This window comes from Heteronotia binoei, chromosome 9 (genome assembly GCF_032191835.1).
Source record: "Heteronotia binoei isolate CCM8104 ecotype False Entrance Well chromosome 9, APGP_CSIRO_Hbin_v1, whole genome shotgun sequence".
Taxonomy (NCBI): domain Eukaryota; kingdom Metazoa; phylum Chordata; class Lepidosauria; order Squamata; family Gekkonidae; genus Heteronotia; species Heteronotia binoei.
In genome coordinates this window covers 103,990,760-104,014,393 of record NC_083231.1, presented here as the reverse complement: position 1 = coordinate 104,014,393, position 23,634 = coordinate 103,990,760, and the positions used below count along the sequence as shown (strand labels likewise).

The following is a 23,634-nucleotide window of genomic DNA, read 5'->3' as shown; positions in this document are numbered from 1 at the left end:
CTCCAGCACTCTGCCTGAACTCCTGAAGGACAAATAATCTTGGATGCTCCATCTTTCTCCTAATCCCTTGTTCCCTCTGTTCACCAGCAATTATCTTAACTATCCTTGCTGACCCTACCTACCAGGGATTGTTCATTGCGCTTCTGCAGTTTTTTAAAAAAGGCTTACAGCTTCCACCTTGAATCTAACAAAGGGAGCATTGACTCTTGAAAACTTATCTTATTGGTCTCCAAGGTGCTGCTGGACTCAGATCTAGTTTGTAATTTACTGTAAGTGATCTCTAACAACAGAATTCCTGTCAACATATAAATGTCCTTCAAAGAAAAAGTAGACTTTTTGTTTCTGTGATGGCACCCAGGTTCTATGACAGGATGACTGGTGGAGTGTAAGGTATGAAAGGCTGAGAATTGTGATTCTAATAGGTGTATACTAGTGGTTGAGAGTGTGAATCAAGAAGCTGTGGTTGAAATTATGGTCACCAAGCCTGCTATCGTGGGTTCATTGCCTGCTGGTGCCTTAGACACCGGTGGGAGGAAATGGGGAGGAGTTTGTGCCAGCATCATGCCAGTTCACTTACATCACTTTGATAAAAACTGGACATGACTCGGTGGACACTCTAGCATTTTATGAAAACTCTGTGGCAAAACTGTAGAGTTTTTGTAAATGCTATAGCGTCTAAAGATGTCGCTTCTGTTTCTTTAAAAAAAACTTTAAATGACACACCGGTGTACTAATGACACACCAGTGTACTAGGCTCCGCCTCCCAATTCCTCCTGGCAGTTGCTGGCTGCGGCCTGTCAACCTTAGGTGAAATGTTACTTCAGTCATGAACTCTCTGGGTATCCTTAAGGAAGTTACTGCCCATTGTGCTGAATTCTTCCCAGGATAATAATGCTGACTTTGGTAGCCTATAATAATACTATGATACTGGCTATGTAATGATGATACTGAAATAATGTGTGAACTCCTTTCAGTGCTTGAAATTTGCTGAATAAATGCTTATTATTACAGTATTAAGGCAGCATGGTGTAGCCCGATCTTGTCAGATCTTGGAAGCTAAGCAGGGTCCGTGCTTGGAAGGAAAAAGGAGAAAAGAAGGGTTGGTTTTAAACCCCTCACTCTTCAGTACCCTTCGTCTCCCCACAACAGACACCCTGTGAGCAATGTTCCCTCTAAACTTCAGTGTCTTGTGAGTAAAAATTCTACTTTGTGAGCTACTGGCATTAAAGTTGTGAGCTACTGCATAAGTTAGCGTGCTCTGCAGTCATCCTTTCTGAGCTAAAACAAAAATGTGCGGGCTGGAGGCTAAAAATCTGTGAGGTGGCTCACACTAACTCATCGTAGAGGGAACACTGCCTGTGAGGTAGGTGGGGTTGAGAACTCTGAGGGAACTGCAATTGACCCAAGGTCACCTAGCTGGCTTCTTGTGGAAGAGTGGGGAGTCAATCCCGGTTCTCCAGATTAGAATCTGCCGCTTTTAACCACTACACCAAGCTGGCTCCCCTCCAAAGAAGATTCTGCAGAGGAACAGTGGTAGACCACCTCTGCTTTTTACTTGCCTTGAATGCATCTTGTTGGGGTCTTCACAAATCAGCTGCAATGTGATAGCACTTTAAACACACACAATGGATCCATCCACTTTACAATTCCGAAGCCATTGTCTTTCATTCTGATAGTGAATGGCCATTAAAAAGATCTGTTCTTTTTGTATGTTATTTTGCCTATAGTGCTTCCTCATAGTCATTCATTGTAGTTCTCAAGAATTTTCAAGAGGGCAGTTAGGGAAAGAAGAGCCCTGCTGGATCACACCAGTGGCTCATGATCTAGTCCAGCATCCTCTGGATGGCCAACAATGGGGTGTAGAGGCTGAGGCCTTCCCCTGATGTTGCCACCTGGCTCTGGGATTCAGAGGCTTATGAAGGTGGAGGTCCCCCTCAGTGACTAGTAGCCATTGATAGACTTATCCTCCATGAATCTATCTAATGTTTCCTTGCGGGGAAAAAAAATGTTCTGTGATATCTTCCTTGTGGAAGGACTTGAGTAGGTTTAATTGCTGGGTAGGCTGAATGACCCTTTAATTATAGACTGCTGCAGGTTCATGTAATAGTCACATGGGCATCTAACATAAACTACAAGGCAATGCAACTAGTTGGGAGTTGCATCCTTTGCTGTCAATTGCTGTGCTTCATTCTTGCACTCACTAAGCCTGCGGTCATGGGGTCAAAGCCGAAGGGGAGTGAATGCGAAAGAGTCTGGCTGTTCAAAGCTTCAAGGCAGCTGCTGCATACCTGAAGTCAAATGCATGTCAGACAGAGACTGGAAGAACAAGTGTTGTGGACTTAAGTGTGATGGAGTTTGCAATAGGAAACTTCTGCACACTCTTCCTCATTGTGCTGCTGGCACTGGTCGTGTTGCCTTCAGTATTTGGAATATCACTGGGGATTGCAGAAATATATCTGAAGATTGTGACAAAAATTATAGAGGTAAGAAGAGGAGGAGTTTTTGCTGTCTTAGGAAGTTTCCATTGACTCCCTCTCGCTCTCTGCAGTATTCAAGATTCTGATCCTCGCATCTAAGGTGATCTGATCCAACACTTGGTCCTTTCTTTCTCCTACTCTCCTTTCTGTGGTTTTTCTCGGTATTAACAGTGGTGTTCTTTTTTAAAAAGCTGAGCAAATAAAATTTCCTTTTATCATTCTCAGAAATATTTGCTCAGAATTTTTTTTAGCTACTAAGGACACTCAGCTAATAAGAACACATAAGATCAGATCCAGACAGCGTCAGCCTCACCCAGTTCTCCCACTTACGACCTCCTACATGGCTTTGTACTAGCTAGCAGGTCCCATGATCTCCTGATAGCCTTCCTGGTGGTCCCTGGGGATCTCACCTTCCTTTTTCATCAGCAGAAAAGTTGGATCGATCCAACCTGTTGCCCTCTTGTGTTTAGACTCTTTGTGTTGTTGCAGTCCAAAACAGTTTGAATGTTTATGGATATTCTATATTACAGTGCTACTAGTAGCTACACATTTGAATTTAACATATACCTAGCCTGTAAAAGTGTCAGCATTAGAACTTGTTGGCAGATATGTATTTTAATTAAGCATTTCATTTCTACCTTTGAGACCCTGGAAAGTACTCTTTGGTATTTGTGCTGTGTGTAGGAACTGAATGTGAGATATAGGCAAACATTTCATGGAAGTGTTTAAAAACATTTCCCATCAGCTTAACTCTAGCTTGTTCATTCATTCTTGCACACACCCCATTTGCCCTGCCTGCTCTTCTTATGTGTAGTGGAAGAAGACTTCTGAAATTCTTGGCAAGGGTATGAAGCCGGTTATTTTTCTCCATCCCACATCAGTGGAGACTACAACATCCTGGGGCAGGATAGGAGACACGCTGTCATTTTAGGACCAGATTAATATGATATGAGAAATCCATGAATTAGAGAACTTAATGTATTTATTTTTACTCAGAAGGAGTTATGAATGGGCCTGAAACTGATTCAAGAAATGGTGTGGGAATTTAATCCTTCCCATGGTACCATTTTCTTGTAGATAGATCTAGGTGGGCAGCCGTATTGGTCTGAAGCAATAGAACAATGTTGGAGTCCAGTAGCACCTTTAAGACCAACAAAGTTTTATTCACAGTGTAAGTTTCCATGTCCTAAAAGCATACTTCATCAGACAGCAGTATGGGATGGTGTTATGTCTTGAACATAAGCTGTTGTACCGCCTGGCGATCGCTGCTAAAGGCGGCCTATGGGTCCCCGGATGTGGCTCGCCAGATGCCCCGCCCATCAAGATCTACGGCGGGAAGTTTGACTGGCCAGGATTGGTCTGGTCAGTCAAGGGGGCAGTTCCGGGTAATGTATATAAGCGGGACCCGGCCCGCGCTCTCTCTCTTGTAATGTTGTCTTCAACTCGTCTCGCGACTCAGTACATTACAGTGGCGACAAAGGTGGGATCCTAGCCAGCCCACTCCAGAGGGGCTTCGCGGATCCAGTCGCAGACAACTAAGGCAAATCTGGTGTGGACCGACATGCCCACCGCCGCGGCCACCATGGCTAACCAGAGCGGAACCACGGGCTGGCTCGAAGAGTTCAACCCCGCTACTCCGGAGAGGTAGGAGATCTACACGGAGCGGGTCGCGTGCTACCTTCGAGCGAACAGGATAACTGGGGATAGCCTAAAGAGAGACGTCCTCCTGAGCGTCTGTGGTGAGGCCACGTTTGAGATTGCCAAGGGTCTCTCGGCCCCTGCGAGGATCACGGAGAAGACGCACTAGGAGATCGTCAGACTCCTCACCGGGCACTTCTTGCCCCAACCCTCACTCATCACTCACCGGTTCCTCTTCCACAAGAGGGACCAAGAGGCGGGAGAGACGGCAGCAGACTACCTGGCTGCTCTCTGCCAAATCACGGGCCACTGTAGCTTCAATAAGCTAGAGGAGGCCCTGAGGAACCGTTTCGCCTGGGGCCTGAGGGACGAAAGATTGCAACAAAATCTCTTCGCGAGGGAAGAGCTCACCCTCCAGAATGCTTTCAACGAGGTCATTTCGTTTGAGCGGACCACGAGGACCTTCCCCAACACGAGGGCCAAAGCCATCCACCAGGAAGAGTTGGCCGCCAGCCAACCAGACGAGGAGGAGGCGCACCAGCTACTCTGCCAAACAAGGGTGGGCCTACGAGCGACCCAGCGACCCCGAGCAACCGAGAGACCAGCCACCACCAAGTGCGCCAGCTGCGGGGACCAACATGAGCGATGGGACTGCCCCTACCGCAATGTGGCCTGTAGGAGCTGCGGCAAGATGGGCCACATTGCAAGGGCATGCAGGGCCAAGGTCACCCGCCGCCGCCAGTCCACCCACTAGGAATCGACCGGGGACTACTCGACCGCCTCGACCAGCGTGCAGGTAATGAACTTGCCCGACGATACCCCACAAAAGGTCAAAGTCTCGGTCAGGATCAAGGGGAAACCCTGCCTGATGGAACTGGACTCGGGTTCCTCCATCTCCATAATATCGGAGGAATCCTTGAGGAAGCTGTGCCCACGTGGCCGGCCCAGACTGCAACCAGCATGCTTTGTGCTACGGGACTTCCAGAAAAATCCCATTCAGATCCTGGGATGGGCAACGGTGGGGGTGGAGTATAATGGGTTTAGGGATAAACTCGACATATTAGTGGTTAAATGGCAGCTCACCACCTTGTTGGGCCTGGCCTGGTTCAGGCCACTGGGAATAAAGATCGTGGGGGTGCAGCAGCTGGGGACGCGGGGATTTGAAAACGTGTGCAGGGAGTTCCCTGAGGTGTTCGATGGGGCCCTGGGGTGCTACAAGGGCCCTCCCATATCCTTACCCCTTGATCCCCAAGTGTGACCCGTAAGGCTGAAGGCCAGGTGGGTTCCATTCGCTCTGAAGCCTAAAATTGAAGCAGAGCTTGAGCGCCTCACAGCCCAGGGAGTGCTGGAACTCGTGGCCTATGCCTCATGGGAGACCCCTATAGTTACCCCGGTGAAGCCGAACGGGGAGGTGCGCATATGCGCCGATTATAAGTGCACCATTAACAAGGCACTACAAGATAACCCCTACCCCGTACCAGTAATCAGCCACGGCATTAGCGGGGTCCAAAATTTTCGGGAAACTAGACTTGGCCCAGGTGTACCAGCAGCTGCCCGTGGACGCCGCGACGGCAGAAGGACAGACCATAGTAACCCACAGGGGGGCGTTTAAGGTGCAACGGTTGCAGTTTGGGGTGAGCATGGCCCCGGGAGTTTTTCAGAGCCTGATGGAGTCTCTCCTCAAAGGGATCCCTGGGGTGCAACCGTTTTTCAATGACGTTTTGATCGCCGCACCGGACGCGGAGGAGTTTAGCAACTGGCTGCGAGAAGTACTCCGCCGTTTCCAAGAGGCTGGTCTGAAAGAGAGAAAAGTGTTCCCTCGGGGTACTGAGGGTTGAGTTCTTGGGGTTTGCAGTAGACGCAGCGGGGATCCACCCGACACTGGACAAAACTAAGGCCATAGTGGAAGTCCCCACCCCCAAGAGCAAGGCGGAGCTACAAAGCTTCTTGGGGTTATTAAATTTTTACCATTTGTTCCTGCCCCACAAAGCCGCCATAGCTGAACCCCTCCACCGACTCCTAGACAAAAATGCCCCATGGGTCTGGGGAAAGAAGCAGGACGCTGCTTTCCAGGCGGTCAAAGGGCTGCTCGTATCTAACAATGTGCTCCACCATTTCGATGAGAGCCTTCCGGTGATCTTAGCATGTGACGCGTCACACCGGTCCACCGGCCGGGCAAGGCGATGGGACACGCAGACACTCTCAGTCGCCTGCCGCCGCCCTCCATAGACCCTGACCCGGCCCCAGCCCACCATGTGATGTTCATCGAAACGCTATCCGAGAGACCCCTCACGCAGCAGAGGTAGCAAAAGCCACGGGGCACGACAAAATACTCGCACGGGTTCTCGACTGGGTGGTAAGGGGATGGCCAGAGGGAAAACAGGGCGAAGATGGGCGGAGTGTTATGTCTTGAACATAAGCTGTTGTACCACCTGGCGATCGCTGCTAAAGGCGACCTACGGGTTCCCGGATGTGGCTCGCCAGACGCCCCGCCCATCAAGATCTACGGCCGGAAGTTTGACTGGCCAGGATTGGTGTGGTCAGTCAAGGGGGCAGTCCCGGGTAATGTATATAAGCGGGACCCAGCCCACGTGCTCTCTCTCTTGTAATGTACCACCGAATAAAGCATGTTGCCTTCAACTTGTCTCGCGACTCAGTACATTACAGATGGAATTAGCAGTCCTTACATAGAGAGAGAGTGGGCAGTGAACTAGTATGCAAAATAGTGAAAATTGTTTTAGCAGATTTAAAAATAGCAAGTTGGGGTCTGGCATTTTCCTGATTTACATTACCCCTTCCCAAGCTGCTGCTTGCACTGCTGAGGGGAAAAAAAATTGGCACGTGTAGTTTCCTCAGGGGAATAACAGCTGTTTCTCGAGGTTGTTTAGATCAGGGAAATGATGAGGGAGATTACTTCCTCTTCACTCAGTATCACAGCTCCAGTCTAGTTTGGGACTTCCCAAAGTGTTTTCCAGTGAAAATAAATAAGACCTCCCTTTCAGGGAGATTGGTTGGTTCCCTTCTGTTGCCATCTTCTACCAGTGGGTGAAGATTTTTGTGTGTGTGTGTCTTGTTGTATTTGGAATTCCTTCAGTGCTTCCTCCTTCCTAACCAATGTTTTAAATACTGGTTTTATGTTTTTGTATATATTTCAACTCCGTTTTCCATTGTTTTATATGTGTTGGGAGGCTGAATAATGGTTTTAAAATGTGATTTTATCATGCACATTTTAAATTGTTAGCTGCTTTTGTAGTAGGGTTACAATGTCTGTGTTGGAAAATACCTGGAGACTTTGGGGGTGGATCCAAGAGATGGTGGGTTTTGGGGAGGAGAGGAGCCTCTGCATGCTACAATGCCATAGAAACCACCCTTCAAAGCAGCCATTTTCTCCAGGGGAGCTGAGCTCTGCCTGCGGGAGATCTCCAGGCCCAACCCAATTTGGTGGCCCTTCTAAGGACAGAAAACCCTGATCAGGGTTCTCAACCTTGTTGAGCCTGAGGGCACTTTTGGAATGCTGAGAAGTAGTAATGGCTGCCACATGAGGTGCAGTCAGCCACAATATAATTGCAGTGGATGCTAGGGCTGCCAGCCTCTAGGTGGGACCCGGAGATTCCCTGGAATTACAGCTTATCTCCAGACTACCACGATTAGTTCCCCTGGCAAAAATGCTGTGGAGGGTGGACTCTATAGCTGTATACCCCTCTGAGGTCCTTGTCCTCCCCCGGCTTCATCCCCCATTCTCCAGGAATCTTCCAACCTGGATTTAGCAAACCCCCCCCCCCCCCATTCCCTCGCAACACTAGCTGGTGCCAACAAGATAGTTGGAGGTTCTATACCAAATGTTGTCTTACAATGGAGGCAGCTGTTTCCAAAAGGGTACTCCCTGCAGACACAAAGATGATGCCTTCTGGAATTCTGGAACAATTCCTGCTGCAGGTGAGAGAAGAGAATACCAGGATTTTGCTATTTGCTTTTAGGAAGGAAGTAGGCCTCAGGAAGCATACTGGTTGGTGCATTTATCCCCATGGGTACTGCCACGATGGGGATCAAGGGTTGCCAATTTCCAGGTGGGTCCTTGGTATCTCCCAGAATTACAAGTGATCTCCAGACTACAAAGATCAGTTCTCCTGGAGAAAATGGATGCTTGGGGTGGACTTAGGGTTGCCAGGTCCGACTTAAGAAATATCTGGGGACTTTGGGGGTGGATCCAGGAGACTTTGGGGATGGGACCAGGAGCAAGGGTGTGACAAGCATGACTGAACTCCAAAGGGAGTTCTGACCATCACATTTAAAGGTACAGTACACCTTTTAAGTGCCTTCCCTTCATTTAGAAATAATGAAGGATAGGGGCACCTTCTTTGGGGGCTCATAGAACTGGATGCTGTAGTCCAATCTTTCTTAAACTTGGGAAGTGTTTTAAGGAGAGGCACCAGATGCTCTGCTGAAAATTTGATGCCTCTAACTCATAAAAAGACCTCCCAGAGCCCCAGATACCCATAGATCAATTCTCTATTATACCCTTTGGGAATCGGTCTCCATAAGGAATAATGGAGCTCCCAGCAGACATTTCCCCCCCCCCCACTTTCTGATAACCTTGAAGTGGGGGGAGGACCTCCAAACTAGGGGATCCCTTACTCCCAACTGGGGATTGGCAACCCTAGGTGAACTCTAGCATTAGACCCCATTGAGGCCCTCCTTCCCCCAAAGCCTGCTCTCTCCAGGCTCCACCCCCAAATATCTCTCATTCCTGGGTTTGCAACTCTACGGGAATCACTGGCCTATACTTAGGCACGATGATTTAGCAGCCAAAAGTTCATAACACAGGACTGGAATTTTTCTGCCTCAGATGTATCTAGCTTGCAAGCCTCCAGTGTTTATTTCAAGTCCTGAATCTCATGTCTTTTCTCAGTGGGAGAACTTGGTTTGAGTATCGTAACAATTACAGCAGGTTGCTACTAACAGGTTTAACAGATTAAGCCTTGATAAATTTAAGGAGGATGAGGTGGATCAAGTGTGGGATTAATGCAGTTGTGAAATGCTCCTACCTAAGAACGCTATCAGCGTCACTGAAGGGGTGTGACCTATTTTGTTAGAGTCTAATTTTAGCACAGCTAGGTGCAGAATGCCAATGTAATGGAAGGACTGGCTAGATTTAATTGACGAATGCCTGGAAGTACTAATGTAAATTAGAGGTGGAAAAAAATCATGGTCTAAAACAGTCCAGTCTAGTGGCAGAGGATGGCCCAGGCTGCATCTTGGAAGCTAAGCAGGGTTGGCCCTGGTTACCACATGCATGGGAGACCACCAAAAAATACTGGGTTTGCTATGTAGGTATACCACCTCTGTTTGTTTACCCTGCCTTGGATGGCTAGGTTTGCCAGAGCCAACTTGGTAAATATCTGGGGGCTTTGGGGGTGGAGCCAGGAGCAAGGTTGTGAGAAGTACGATTGACCTCCAAAGGGAGTTAAATGTGGCCACCACATTTAAAGGGACCACACTCCTTTTAAATGCATTTTATGTATACATTTTATGCCACACATGATCCACCTGGGAAAGTGAAAGGAAAAGGAAAAGTCCCCTGTGCAAGCACCAGTCGTTTCCGACTTTGGGGTGACGTTGCTTTCATTTATACAATAAACAATGATATATGGATTGCTGGTATTACACAAATACAAAAACAATCCAGAACCTGACAATAGGCAATTATAAAGTAAATGAAGTCCCACGTAGACATCTTTAGCCCAAGTTCTCCAAATGACGACCTAGGTGCTTTATTTTCTCCGTTTCATTTTCATATGAATCTTCAACAGTGGTTAGGCTAAAAATATTTACAAATACAATTATGATTATTATACTTATACAAAAATTAATTATAAATTAATATTGCATCATCCTTTTAATGTAACAGGCTGACCTTTCGTTATGATGTATCATTCAAGTCACATCCAACAGTATTTTTTGTATCCTGTTCTGTATAATGCAACAAATAAAATAAAATTTAAAGAAATATATTATTTATTATTTGTGTATAGGACACTAATTCACTATTCTATAATGAACTAATATTGTGAAACTGACCTGCCAAGAGATGATGTTCAAGTCACACCACAAACTGTCTTTTTTTGTTATGTTTTGTTTCTTATTCTGTACAATGTAACCAATAACAATTATTTTAAATTTCTGTAAGATAATATTGGTATTTATTACTTATTTAGGATTAATCACTTTAACCAGGCTAACCTTATGTATCAAGTGCCAGATGTCAAGGAATTATTCTTCTTATCTAAACATAAATAATTAAATAAATTTCAACTCATCTGTTTTCATAATATCATAATTATGTTATAATATCATTGTAATTTATTTTATGAATTCCAAAGGCTGATCCTTATTCTGAACTCATTCAATGGAGTCACACTACAGAGTCAGAGACGTCTTTGCATGCCTGCGTCTCTACTGATTAAGTACACACCGGAGGTTCATGATAACAATGTATTTGTAAAGATTTTTAGCCTAATCACTGTTAAAGATTCATATGAAATTGAAATGGAGAAAATAAAGCACCTAGGTCTTCGTTTGGAGAACTTGAGCTAAAGATACCTATGTGGGACTTCATTTCCTTTATTGTCAGGTTTTGGATTATTTTTATAAAAGTGACATTTATGTCAGATCCGGCCCTCGTAACAAATTAGTTTGAGACTTCAGGCTTAGTATTTGGATGGGAGACCACCACGAAATCCAGGCCTGCTATGCAAAGGCAAGCCATGGCAAACCACCTCTGAAAGTCTCTTTTTTGTGTGGAAAAAGCCCAGCAGGAACTCATTTGCATGTTAGGCCACACCCCTTGGCATCATCATTGTTTTACACAGGGCTCCTTTGTGTGTTAGGCCACACGCCTTGGCATCATCATTGTTTTACACAGGGCTTTTTTGTAGAAAAAGCCCAGCAGGAACTCCTTTGTGTGTTAGGTCACACCCTCTGGCATCACCATTTTTTTACACAGGGCTTTCTTGTAGAAAAAGCCCAGCAGGAACTCATTTGCATATTAGGCCACACACCCCGATGCCAAGCCAACTGGAACTGCGTTCCTGTGCGTTCCTGTTCAAAAAAGGTCCTGTTTTTTGGGGGGGGGGGAGTTGGACAATGGATTAATATTTTTTTGTTCTAAAATGCTCTCACTTATCTTCAGCCTTTTTAGAAAGGCTGATTAAGAATCTACAGATTCTTAAAATGCATCATCTGAAGCACAATGAACATTATAGTTCACATATCCAGGTCTGATAGAAGGAGTGGGGGAGACCTGTAGAAAATTTTATTCCCATTAATTTGTCCCCTTTGTTTCAGTGGATGTCAAAGGAGATTCAGGATGAATTAAAAAAGCAGAAGATATTAGCCAAATGCTATTCTCCAACTGGTAAGAATTTAGGGTTAGTAATATTTCCGGGGTTCTTTGGCTGCTGCGATCAAAGATGTTGTATTCTAGAACTGAAATTGCCCGCATGTATGAGGATTCATATTTGTCTATTGTACCTTCCAAAGCCACAGCACGGCTGTGGGTGGGGAAATTCTTGGAGATTAGGGGTGGACTTGAATGCCAGCCTCCAGGTGAGACCTGGGAATCCCCTGGAATTACAGTTTATCTCCAGACTACAGAAATCAGGCCCCTTGGAGAAAATGGATGCTTTGGAAGGCAAACTCTATAGCATTGTACCCTACTGAGGTCCCTATCCTCCCCAGACTCCATCCCCAAATTGCCAGTTTTCCAAACTGGATCTGGCAACCCAATCCCTAATCCCTCCCCATCTCCTGTTGATCGCCAGGGGGGACCTCGCAACCCAAGGATGGAGCCTTGAGAGGGGAAGGTTTAGGGAGGGCTCTAAGTGGAATATAATGCCATAGAGCGCCCCCCCTTTCAAAGCAGCCATTTTCTCCATGGGAGCTGATAACTGTAATTCTGGGAGATCTTCAGCCCCCACTTGGAGGCTTGCAGCCCTAGAGTCCAGTTCCTGCTAGACCAAGAAAGCTGGCCACCCTATCTAATTGACTTGCATTCAGAACTCCATTCTTAAGACTGTCTGATACATGTGTGCCTTGTTTTTCAGCTGTGCTCTGTTTTAATAGGGTTTGGTCAATAAGGATCCATTACCTTTCTATGCTCATTACTAATTTTAGCAGTCCTCAGACTGGGACTCACACAGAAAGGAATGAGTCTGATGGTCCTCTAATGTCTACTCAGCGTGCTCTAGCAAGGCCGGAGGTGGGTGGCGGCGGGAAGGCAGGCTCCAGTTTTTTTTCATAACCTCAGTCATCACTCCTGGTGTGATAAACCATGCTGGTTCCATGACTCAGAGAGGAGATAGAGAACCAGGAGCAGATTGGTTAATTTGTTGGGAATTTCCCAGTGGGTTTAAGGTAGCTAGCCTAGGACCTGGCAACCCCTGGAAAACTGGGAGTGGGCCCTACCACTAGGCAAACTAGGCGATTGCCTAGGGCACTGGCCTTCTGGGGGAATTAATTGGGCACTCCCAATGTGACTTGGTGATGTGCAGGCGTGCGGGCGCCAGAAGTTAGCCTTGCCTACGGTGCAGTCTAGGGCCGGCCCTGGGAGTGGGGCTTACTGAAATGATGGTGGAGCTTCAGTTCTGACTGCACAACTGGACATGACATCGCAGTGTTGAGGGATGCACTAGGATTCACACTGTAGTAAAACCCATAGAGTTTTGAGTGAACCCTTGAGAAGCCTGCGACACAGTGGCACCACTCCCAGCAGGAAGTGAGGTTGCCGTATTGATGAACACTTTATCTCCCCTTCTCCCCCCACACCTCACTGAGTACTGGTGGGGGAAGTGAAATCCAGCAGCGGGCAAATGGTATGCTTAAGTGAGATGCTTGCCCTGGAGCACCAATGACTGTAAGGAGCAGGTTGAGTCCGAGAGGCCTTTGAGGTTAGCAAGGTTACTTGCGTAGGGCCTGGGCTGGGACATTGATACTAGTTATCTCTGTTATCTGTGCCAGTCATCTCTATGGCATCAGGTTGATTCCTGGGCTGTTGTAACGACATTAACATACTAACATGCCTCTGGAGGGAACAGGCTAGGAATAAAAGCAAAGTGGTAAAAGCTTTTCAGAAGCAAATGTAGGTAGCCATGACATGTCCTCCCCCTCTGGCTGCCAGCTGGGGTTGGGAAGCAGGTACGGCTGCCAGCTGCACAGAGGGATATTCTTGGGGATCTAGGGGTGGACACTGGGGAGGATAGGGATCTCAGTGGGGGACAATGGCATAGTAAAGGTAAAGGTAGTCCCCTGTGCAAGCACTGGGTCATTACCGACCCATGGAGTGATGTCACTTCAGGACGTTTTCTTGGCAGACTTTCACGGGGTGGTTTGCCATTGCCTTCCCCAGTCATCTACGCTTTACCCCCAGCAAGCTGGGTACTCATTTTACTGACCTCAGAAGGATGGAAGGCTATCTGAACCCTTGAACTGGCTACCTGAACCCAGCTTCTGCCAGGATCGAACTCAGGTTGTGAGCAGAACTTGGACTGCAGTACTGCAGCTTTACCACTCTGTGCCATGGGCCTCTTTACAGTGCCTTAGGGTCCACCCTGAAGAACTCACCTCTGTAGACTGGAGATGAGCCATAAATAATTCTAGGGGTTCCCTAGGCCCCACTTGGAAGCTGGCATTCCGAAAAGGTCTGTGTCCCATTCCTAAACTGAAGTTGCTAACGGGCCTGGAGGAAAATGCCTGCCCTTTTAATACAGCGTTAAATGGGCAGCTGAAGCTTTTCATGACATGGAGGTAAGCAGTGTCACCTGGTAAATAACAGCCCATCAAGTCTCTTTTCAGGGCACAGGACTTTTCCCTCTAAGCCTGTTGGAAATTCTAATGGATATACAAAGAAATATTGTGAGGGAAAGGCTGTGCAAATTGAGTAGGGTAATATTGTAGTGTCATACAAGCTGACCAACAGGGAACGGGGTGGAGCCTCCACAGATTTAACAGGGAGAGGAGGGCATTTCGGCAGGCACAGTTTGGGTTGAGAAGCGAGGGAAGCTGCACGTCTCTCTCTTGCACTGTTATGAAATCTAATTACATTTTTATTGAGGCTTATAAACTAAGCCATGGTGTGGAGAGAGAATGTTTTGCTGCTTCACTACTAAAACTTTGGGTCACCCATAATGAGGGGCAGTAGGGTTGCCAAGTCCAATTCAAGAAATATCTGGGGACTTTGGGGGCAGAGCCAGGAGACTTTGGGGTGGAGCCAGGAGACAATGGGGGTGGAGCCAGGAGCAAGGGTGTGACAAGCATAATAGAACTCCAAGGGAGTTCTGGCCATCACATTTAAAGGGGCAGCACACCTTTTCAAATGCCTTTCTTCCATAGGAAATAATGAAGGATAGGGGCACCATATTTTGGGGCTCATAGAATTGGACCCCCTGGTCCAATCGTTTTGAAACTTGGGGGGGTATTTCGGAGAGAGGCACTAGATGCTATACTAAAAATCTGGTGCCTCTAACTCAAAAAATAGCCCCCCCAGAGCCCCCAATACCTGCAGATCAATTCCCCATTATTCCCCATGGGAATCATTCTCCATAGGGAATAATAGAGTGCCCAGTAGACATTTCCCTCCCGCCTCACACTTTCTTAAGCTGGGGAAGGGCCTCCAAACCAGGGAATCCCCTGCCCCCTCCCTCTCTCACACGCAGAAATACTTACTGGGTCTTGTTCCTGCAGAACTTTACTTGCTCTGAAAATGAAAGCAAAAGAAAGGAAGGGGCCGTTCTCTGAGGAAACTGTTACTGATCCTTTCCCATGAAGCCCTTCCTGTTTCCTGCTTCCTGCTCAGCCTTAAAAGCACACATTTTAAAAACTGTTTGCAGGTTTCTAAACCTGCAGGAGCTCTAAAACTACAGGATGACTGTGGGGGAGGGGCTTCCCCTGCCGGCCAGCTGGCTGTGGGCAGGGAAAAGCCTGTCAAAACGGGATCCCCCGCTGGGACCTGCGGATTGGGAAGCCTAAGGGGCAGTAAGTACAGGACAAAGGAAATAGCTAAAATGCATACTGAATAAATTAATATATGGAATCACTTGCTATGCAATATGATAGCAGCTGGCCTGATGACTTTAAAAGTCAACTAGACAAATTTGTGGAGGTCCATCCATTGTTATGATGGCTAAATGTGTTCAGAATTTCAGAGTATGCTTCTAAAGCCCAGCTGTTGTAGCCAGCTAGGGTAGGTGTGGCCTTCATTCCCTGTATATGGGCTTTTGGGAAACGTTTGGTTGGGCACTGTGGGAAATAAGATGTTGGATGTGCGGACCTTTCCTTTAATCAGCATAGCTCTTATGAGAAGTACAGGTAGGGTTGCCAGCTCTCAGCTGGGAAATACCTGGAGATTTTGGGGTGGGGTCTAGGGATGGCAGGATTTGGGGATGGACCCCGTGGGGTATAATAGTCTAGAATCTGCCCTCCAAAGCTGTCATTTTCTCCAGGGGCACTGATCTTGGTTGTCTGGAGAACAACTATAATAGTGGAAGATCTCCAGGCCATACCTGGAGATTGGCAACCCTAAGTGTGTAGTTACCCTGTCTTCATTTTACAGGGCATTCTAAAAATGTAATTCAGTGATCTTGTTGCCTTCTCTACCACTTTAAGCATGCTTCTGAAAGGAGACAGCAATTATTCAGTACTGAGAGAAAGGCATTTTGTGAATGTTCAAAGATATCTTTCTTGCAGGGCTCTGTTCTGCTGTGCAAAGCCCTGGTGAAATGTTGGTATAAAGGGAATTATTAATTCCAGAGATAAATAGCCATGTTAGTTTGGTGCCCCCTTTAAGTTAAGCAGATTTATTGTAGTTTAAGTTTTCATGGCTAGAGCTATTTTGTCAGATGTGTGAAGTAAATTATCAACAGGTATAGCTATACAAATGGAAAAATTATGAGCATTAGTATTAAAAGGCCCTGGAATCCCCCAGAGGTTAAGTTTGTAACGTTTCTATGCAAAACTCAAAAGTATAAGATAAGCACAGTAACCATTCATAATCGCTGTTATTGGTGTTCATTTAAGACCTGATGTGATGGACTGCACTTTAAAATCTTGTAAGTGCTGTGTAAACTAAATTGGTAATGGATTGTAAAGAGTTAATTCCTCACAGAGCCTGAGAGCCTTGAGTGACAGGCTACTCAAAGAAATTTGGTTAATGTATGTTGAGCAGAGAAAGACTTCTGAACTGGATGCTGAGGAGAATTCAGTCTCCGTTCAGTCCTGACTGAGAACAGTTTAATGCAGACTGAGTGCTGGGGAAGTTGGCAGGAGGAGTGGGTAGACTCTCATTCAGACCAGAAAATGGGATAGATCTTCTAGTGAGAGAAGCATTTTCCTACCCAGTTGGATAAGGGAGATAGCTCTGAGAAGTGGAGTGATCCCTGGTCAGATGTGTTTAGAAACTGCCTTTTAAATCTGATGTGTCATTTAAAACTCAAGAAGAGTACTGGTGTGTTCAGTGAAGGAGTCTGGACAGAGGATCCCTGCCTTCTGGAAACCAAAAGAGCCCAATAACAATCAAGAAAGTATACCGGAGTGTTTAGCAAACATTGAAACAAAAGCCTCTTATCTTAAAGATTCTAAGTCATTATGAAAAGCTTAAGAAACTCTCAGTTGTTTAAAACATATGAACTGTGCCTGAGCCTGTACTGATTTACCTCAGTTCTTTATTGATTTACCTTAGACCTTTTGTCCTCAATTTTCACCTGACCTTTCCCTTCCATATTGAATAAAATATTTTATTTTTGAACTTTAAAAAACCTCTTGAGTGCCATTTCACCAGTTAAAGAGGGAGACCTTGCCCCTTCTGTCAAGTTCCTGGGCTCAGCTGGCAGCAAAGCATCATACGGTGACAAGGTGGAGCAGTCATAGTTCTTCAGAAAAGAGGAGAATAGATAAATAAGGCTGCTCAGTCTGAAAGGGAGAGAACCTGATAACAAAGTTAACTCTGTTGTTAAATTTGAATGCAGCTGTTATAGATCTAGTCTTTATTAATGTTACACTAGGAGTGAATTCTTAATTGAAGTTACACTTTCAATAGATCTAGAAGGTTACTCTGGTTAGGAGGGTGTGGAGAAAATTGATTTCTCTTTGGAGGTTTGAACTGAGCAAAAACTGCACTTGGCATTTAAAAAAACCCCTTTTCTCTCTTAGCTGAGAACAGGGAGGAGGGGGAAGTCACTTCAAACACTTACCAACCTTACCTTAACAACCATTTTAGAAATGCAAATTGGTCTAGCTCGAGACAATGGGCTGGTCCAGGTCCTTCCACCTCTGCTAGACAGGCGATACCTAGCAGGGAACAGAGATCTGGAGGAATTAAGTGCTAGGAAGACTTCAGGAAAAATCTCCTGGAGACTTCAGGAAAAACTTCTTTGATTTCCCCTGGTCAGTGGGAGAATAAAGAGAGGTGATAAAACTCCTGGGAATAAGGAGGAGGGAAGCCTTTTATGTGCTGATTTCATCGAGGCAGACAGAACTCTTACCTGAGGTCTGTGGGAAGCAACCATTGCCATGGGCTGGCCTATACACCTGAAAGAGGCTTCAAGGTAAGGCCACCCTGTAGCGTATCTGTAACTTTCTAAACTAAGGAGCCTAAGTACTAGGGCATGAATAGAAGGAGGGATCGAGGAACTGTGTTTTACCCTTTCCTTTTTTGAATCCCTTGGTCAATCAGGTGCTGTCTTTTTAATAAATGCTTTATAACTTTTCACAGGTAGTGATTCTCTATACCACATAGGCTCCACCATCTTTGACATGCTGTTTTAAAAGGAACACCAGGAGGAAGGAGATAGGAAGTCAGTTTGCAAGTGGCTCACAATCTCCTTTGCCTTCCCCCCCAACAACAGACACCCTGTGAGGTGGGTGGGGCTGAGAGAGCTCTCACAGAAGCTGCCATTTCAAGGACAACCTCTGTGAGAGCTATGGCTGACTCAAGGCCATTCCAGCAGCTGCAAGTGGAGGAGTGGGGAATCAAACCCGGTTCCCCCAGGTAAGAGTCTGCACACTTAACCACTGCACCAAAGAATGCTGGGAACTGTAGTATGGTCAGGGAGCTGAGAATTTTTTGCTACCTGACAAATATTGTCAAATATAATAAATTATATTTGATTATATTGTAAAATATAATACAAATTATGAAACATGAGAATTTTTTGCTAACTCAGTTCCCCTCACAGCACTAGAATTCTTAAAGCTTCCTGCCTATCTTGAGTCCTGAGAAGCTGAAGAGAAAGGTAGGCATATTATAAATATTTTAAATAAATACATTTAAATAAATGTAAAAGTCTGTAGTTCAAGTATTCCTGAAATGGTAACATATTACTATGGAGTGGAGGGTGGGAATAGACTAGTTTTACAGATGCCACAGTCTTACAAAAAGGCCAGGCAAGCCTGATCTCATCACATCTTGGAAGCTAAGCAGAGTTGACTGTGGCAAGAACTTGGATGGGGGACCTCCTTGGAATACCAGAGGCAGGGGCAGGCTTTATTCAGCCACCTCTCTGAATATCCTCCAGGTCCCCAGTAGGGGTCAGTCACCAGAAGTTGCCATGACTTCCAGGTGCGCGCGCACACACACACACACACACAAATACAACACCCCACCCCACCCCCGCCTCTTACTGGACAGCTTTTTCATTGGCATGGTATAGTGGATGAAGCACAGTCCCTAAAGTCATAGCAAAACAAATAAACAAAAAAAATACTTTAAGGAAGGAATTGTGTCACCTGTAGCTAATTATATAACTAACCAAAACATGGTGGAATCTCTGGAGCTGCCACATTCCACACAGTACTCACTACTGAGATGTTAGAGGATAAATGGATTTCCCCCCCCTTTATGTATATGGCATTTGACCAACCTTCCTCAAATCCTTTTCAAAGGAAAATCCCTACAAATATATTTGCTCATACAGGCTCTACATACTTCCTGCTTTATCTTGCTTCTCTTAGTTATTCCAGGGAAAGTTTGTAGCTATGGGCTTTAGCAAACGTGAGGTGTCTGTAAAATGTAAATCGCTGACTTGTGCAGCCTCAGTTTTCCTCAAGGCGCTGTGGTAAAGAAGAAGTTCAACCTCTGCCCATTTAATCATCAAAACAACCCTCCCACTCTGCTATTAGTATTTTGAAGCAAAAAGGACATGTCATTTAAGAGCATCTATTCCCCCTTTTTTAAAATGTTGATAAGGTACGGACCCCAGTTTCAATTAAAGGAACGACATGGAGGTTGAAGGGTTAAACCTACCACCATTTTTCTGCATGGCTAGAGGCAAACTGAGGCTAGCCTGCAACTCACATACAGTTGATGGATGGAGGTGTGCACTCTTCCTCAGGTCTGTTTGAGCTCTAAAGTGGTAGAATGTGTGCTTTGCAGAATATCCTAATCTTGGCATTCCATTAAAAAGGATTCTGTCTGAGATGGAGAACTGTTTCTAGTCAAGAGTAAACACTAGGCTAAATTGACTATTGATTTGACCCAGAAAAAGGCAGCTTCATATGTATATTTACATTCAGCATTAGTAGGGTTGCCAAGTCCAGTTCACTAAATATCTGGGGATTTTTGGGGTGGAGCCAAGAGCAAGGGTGTGACAAGCATGACTGAATTTCAAAGGGAGTTCTGGCAGTCACATTTAAAGGGACTACACCTTTTAAATGTCTTCCCTCCATTGGAAATAATGAAGGATAAGGGCACCTTATTTGGGGCTCATAGAATTGGACCCCCTTGTCCAATCTTTTTGAAACTTGGAAGCTGTTCTGGGGAGAGGCTCCAGATGCTATGCTGAAAATTTGGTGCCTCTACCTTAAACAACAGTCTGCCCCAAGGAGCTCCAGATATCCATGGATCAATTCTCCATTATATCATATGGCAATTGGTCTCCATAGGGTATAATGGAGAGCGCAGCAGACATTTCCTTTCTGATGACTCTGAAGCAGGGGGAGGGCCTCCAAACAGGGGGATGCCCTGCCCCCACCTGGGAATTGGCAAACATAAGCATTAGCTGGATTAGCAAATTTGCAGGTGCAGGGAAGAGCCTTTGTCTGGCTGAGAACCTGATCTTGAACCCATACTGAGAGTGATCAATGATTCCCTTCCAGCACCCACCCAGGGTAAATAGCTACTGAGAAGAAATATAGGGGGAAGCAAATAATGGAGATATGCTGTTATTATCCCCCTAGTTTGCTTGCTCTGCGTCGGTATCATCTCCTAGCAGAGGTCTCATCTGGCAAGGCTGTTATCGTGTCTGTTGTAAGCAGGCCTCAGATTCAGTGGGAGCGCACAGGAGCACAGCTCCTGAACCTTTCTGAGAGTTCCACCTTCTTTGTCCATTGAATGTGCAGCTGCACAACAATCCCTGGATGAGCTCCACCACCTATTTTTCTACAAAATGACCCCTGGTTGTAAGAATGGTCTTTGGTTCCTTAATGCTACAGACTACTTATCCCTTTCCCAGGGAGAACTAATCTGTGCTCTTTGATGTTATTAATTCTCTCTGTCACATTAAGTGTTTTTTTTACTGGGAAAGGCAAATGTTCTAATCCCTGAACTGGCAAGCAATGCAAATGAACCAACCAACCAAACAAACACACACTTTAATACAGTGGAGAGTTATGGAAAATCTTATATTGTGCAATTACATTGTTTACCTAAACATGAAGCATGTGACTGTTGCAATGCTCAGAAATCCATTTCATTATAGTTCCAGGGTACCTAAATCTGGAGCATTCCAGACCAGGTTTTACTTACGGCATCTGTAGGTCACAATCACTTAGAAAAAATTACTAAACCATCTCAGTATAAAAACTGAAAGGCACAAAAGACAATGCAGTTGATTCTCGCTAGGGTTGCCAGCGCTGCCTGGGCAAATGCCTGGAGTCTTTGAGGGCAGAGCCTGGGGAAGATGGAGTTTGGGGAGGATGTGGTGTCACTTCTGGGTGATGCTCTAGGAATGTGCCCCCAATCTCTATGGTAAAGAACACAGAGACCTGGGAGAAATTCCTGGATTACCACTATGGAGTCAATTTACTGGCCACTTTCCCTTCTACTCAATTACTTGAGGGCAGTGGATTGCGGCCAACATTGCCTGTTGTGGAAAGGTAAACAGCAAGCCTATTTTGATTCAAAAGATAAATCTGGATAGGGCTGTCAGCCTCTAGGTGGAGCCTGGAGATCTCTTGCTTTTACAACGGATCTCCAGCTGGGAGAGATCAGCTTCCCTGGAGAAAATGGCTGCTTTGGAGGGTGGCCTCTGTAGCATTATACCTAGCTTAGCTCCTTCCTCTCCCCAAATGCTACCCTCTCCCAGACCCCCCCCCCCCCAAAGTCTCCAGGTATTTCCTGACACAGACCTGGAAACCCTAGATGGCCTGTATGTTTTCTTAGTGCACAAGGTCCAAAATAAAAACAATGTTCAGTCATAACACAAAATATTCTGGTGCAGGCAAGAAATAATGGTTCTTATAGGTACAGGCACAACAAACTACCACTCTGCATCTCACACCAGCAGGCCCATTCCCCAGGTGCTATGAAGGCCTCAAGATATCCGCAGCAGATGAATGGAAAATACCCAGAATGTTGCAAAGGTTGCCTATGACATAACATTCTGAATATTCTGCAATATTTGGATGTCTAAGCAGTTACATATATGATAGCGGATTGCTTGATACATGTTTTAGCTACAGCAAAGTAGCTAAAGTATGATTTTGTTTGTGGGAGAAAGGGAGGAATATAACATTCAGAAGTCAATTCCATGTTTCAGTATAATACCAGGGTACAAACTGGAATCTGGAGTAGTTCTAGACCAGGTTTTGCTTATGGCTCAGACTAAGCCATAAGTAATGTAAATGTCCTGCCCATGTAAAAGCGGCCTAATGGGATATTATTTGGCAGGTGATGTTATTTATTTCCATGCTGTGAAAAGCTTCAGCTGCCCATTTTCACACACAAGACTTTTTTTTCTCCAGGCTGTTGGCAACCCTAGGAGAGTATCTAACATAGACATTTAGGGAAAAATCCTACAACGAAAATTCTTGTCTACCTGGGAAAAGGAAGGGTTTATTTTTGAACTGGTGGCACCAAACTTATACAGTCCCATTTTTATTTTGAAGGTATCATACAAAGAGGTGAAATCACCATGAAGGCGGCAATTGCAAGCCAGAGACTAGAGGGCTTTGAGTTTTCTGACCTCTTTTATTTCTCCAAGAAGGGACTTGAAACCATTGTTGAAGATCAAGTCACCCAAAGATTTACCTCAGAAGAGCCTCTCTTTTGGAACCTTCTCACCAGAACCAGCATAAACTACCAGTACCTCAATTGGAAACTGACCTTAGTATGGTTCTTCGGGGTTCTGTTTCGCTACTGCTTCCTCCTGCCTTTTCGGTGAGTTAAGCCCCTGTTGGGTGGGATTGCATGTTATATTTTTTACAGTTTAGCATAAGCTCCCTGCCTAGCAGTTGGCAAGTGGAGGGCATAACTGGATGAGGCTTAGAAGATGTAAGACTGGATCCCCTGTATCATTAATTTCTATTGAAAAATAGCACTCCCTTGTGGTTCTGGTGGAGGAAAGCCTTAGCTCTTCCCTCCTGCTATTTTCCTAATCTCCCTCCTACATACTGTTTGCCCTGCTGAGGAAATTTTACAGGACCCAGCATTTACAGCCCTTCATTGTGTCTGTTTTTCAGTAAAAGTGAAGATACAAAGATTTCTAGTCACAGAACTCTCACACCTTGTCTAATTGCCACCATACTTTTCAATAAAACAAATAAACATGCCCAAACTTACCAATTCTGTCTTAACTAATTGCAGCCATAATTTTCATAAAACAAACATGCTCGAAGCAATATTTAGTCTTTGAACCTTTTCCAAACTTGATTTAATATAAATTTTTCTTGGGGTCTGGACAATCCAAATGGGAAGCCATCATAACTGTTTTGGCACTAAACCAACAGATGAGGTTGCCCCACTCCATATGTGTCTTGTGCAATTACCTTGTTTACCTAAACATGAAGTATGCGACCGTTGCAATGCTCAGAAATCCATTTCATGTTTTATTATTCTCCCATAATTACGACTAATCTCCAGACTACAAAGATCCATTCCCTGGAGAAAAGAACAGCATCAGAAAGACCTTCCACCCACCCCAGGCAGGGGATCCCTCACTTTGGAGGCCCTTCCCCCGCTTCAGGGGGAGGGGAGGGAAATGTCTGCTGGCAGCTCTATTATTCCCTATGGAGACTTTTCCCCATAGAAAATAATGGAGAATTGATGTGTATCTGGGGCTTGGGAGGGCCCTGTTTTTTGAGGTAGAGGCACCATATTTTCAGTATAACATCCAGTGCCTCTCCCCAAAATACTCCCCAAGTTTCAAAAAGATTGGACCAGGGGGTCCAATTTTATGAGTCCTCAAAGAAGGTGCCCGTATCCTTCATTATTTCCAAATGGAGGGAAGGCATTTAAAAGGAGTGCAGTCCCTTT

The 23,634-nt window shown here is 45.5% G+C and overlaps 1 protein-coding gene across 1 annotated transcript; it reads left to right on the top strand.

Annotated features, from left to right (window-relative positions):
• Positions 1-2,245: 2,245 nt before the first annotated feature.
• Positions 2,246-22,543, top strand: LOC132577609 (glycerol-3-phosphate acyltransferase 3-like). The gene is made up of 3 exons (XM_060247397.1): positions 2,246-2,483; positions 11,460-11,529; positions 22,269-22,543. Exons 1-3 carry the CDS (start codon positions 2,349-2,351, stop codon positions 22,541-22,543), a joined length of 480 nt encoding a protein of 159 aa, XP_060103380.1. The 5' UTR covers positions 2,246-2,348.
• Positions 22,544-23,634: the final 1,091 nt, after the last annotated feature.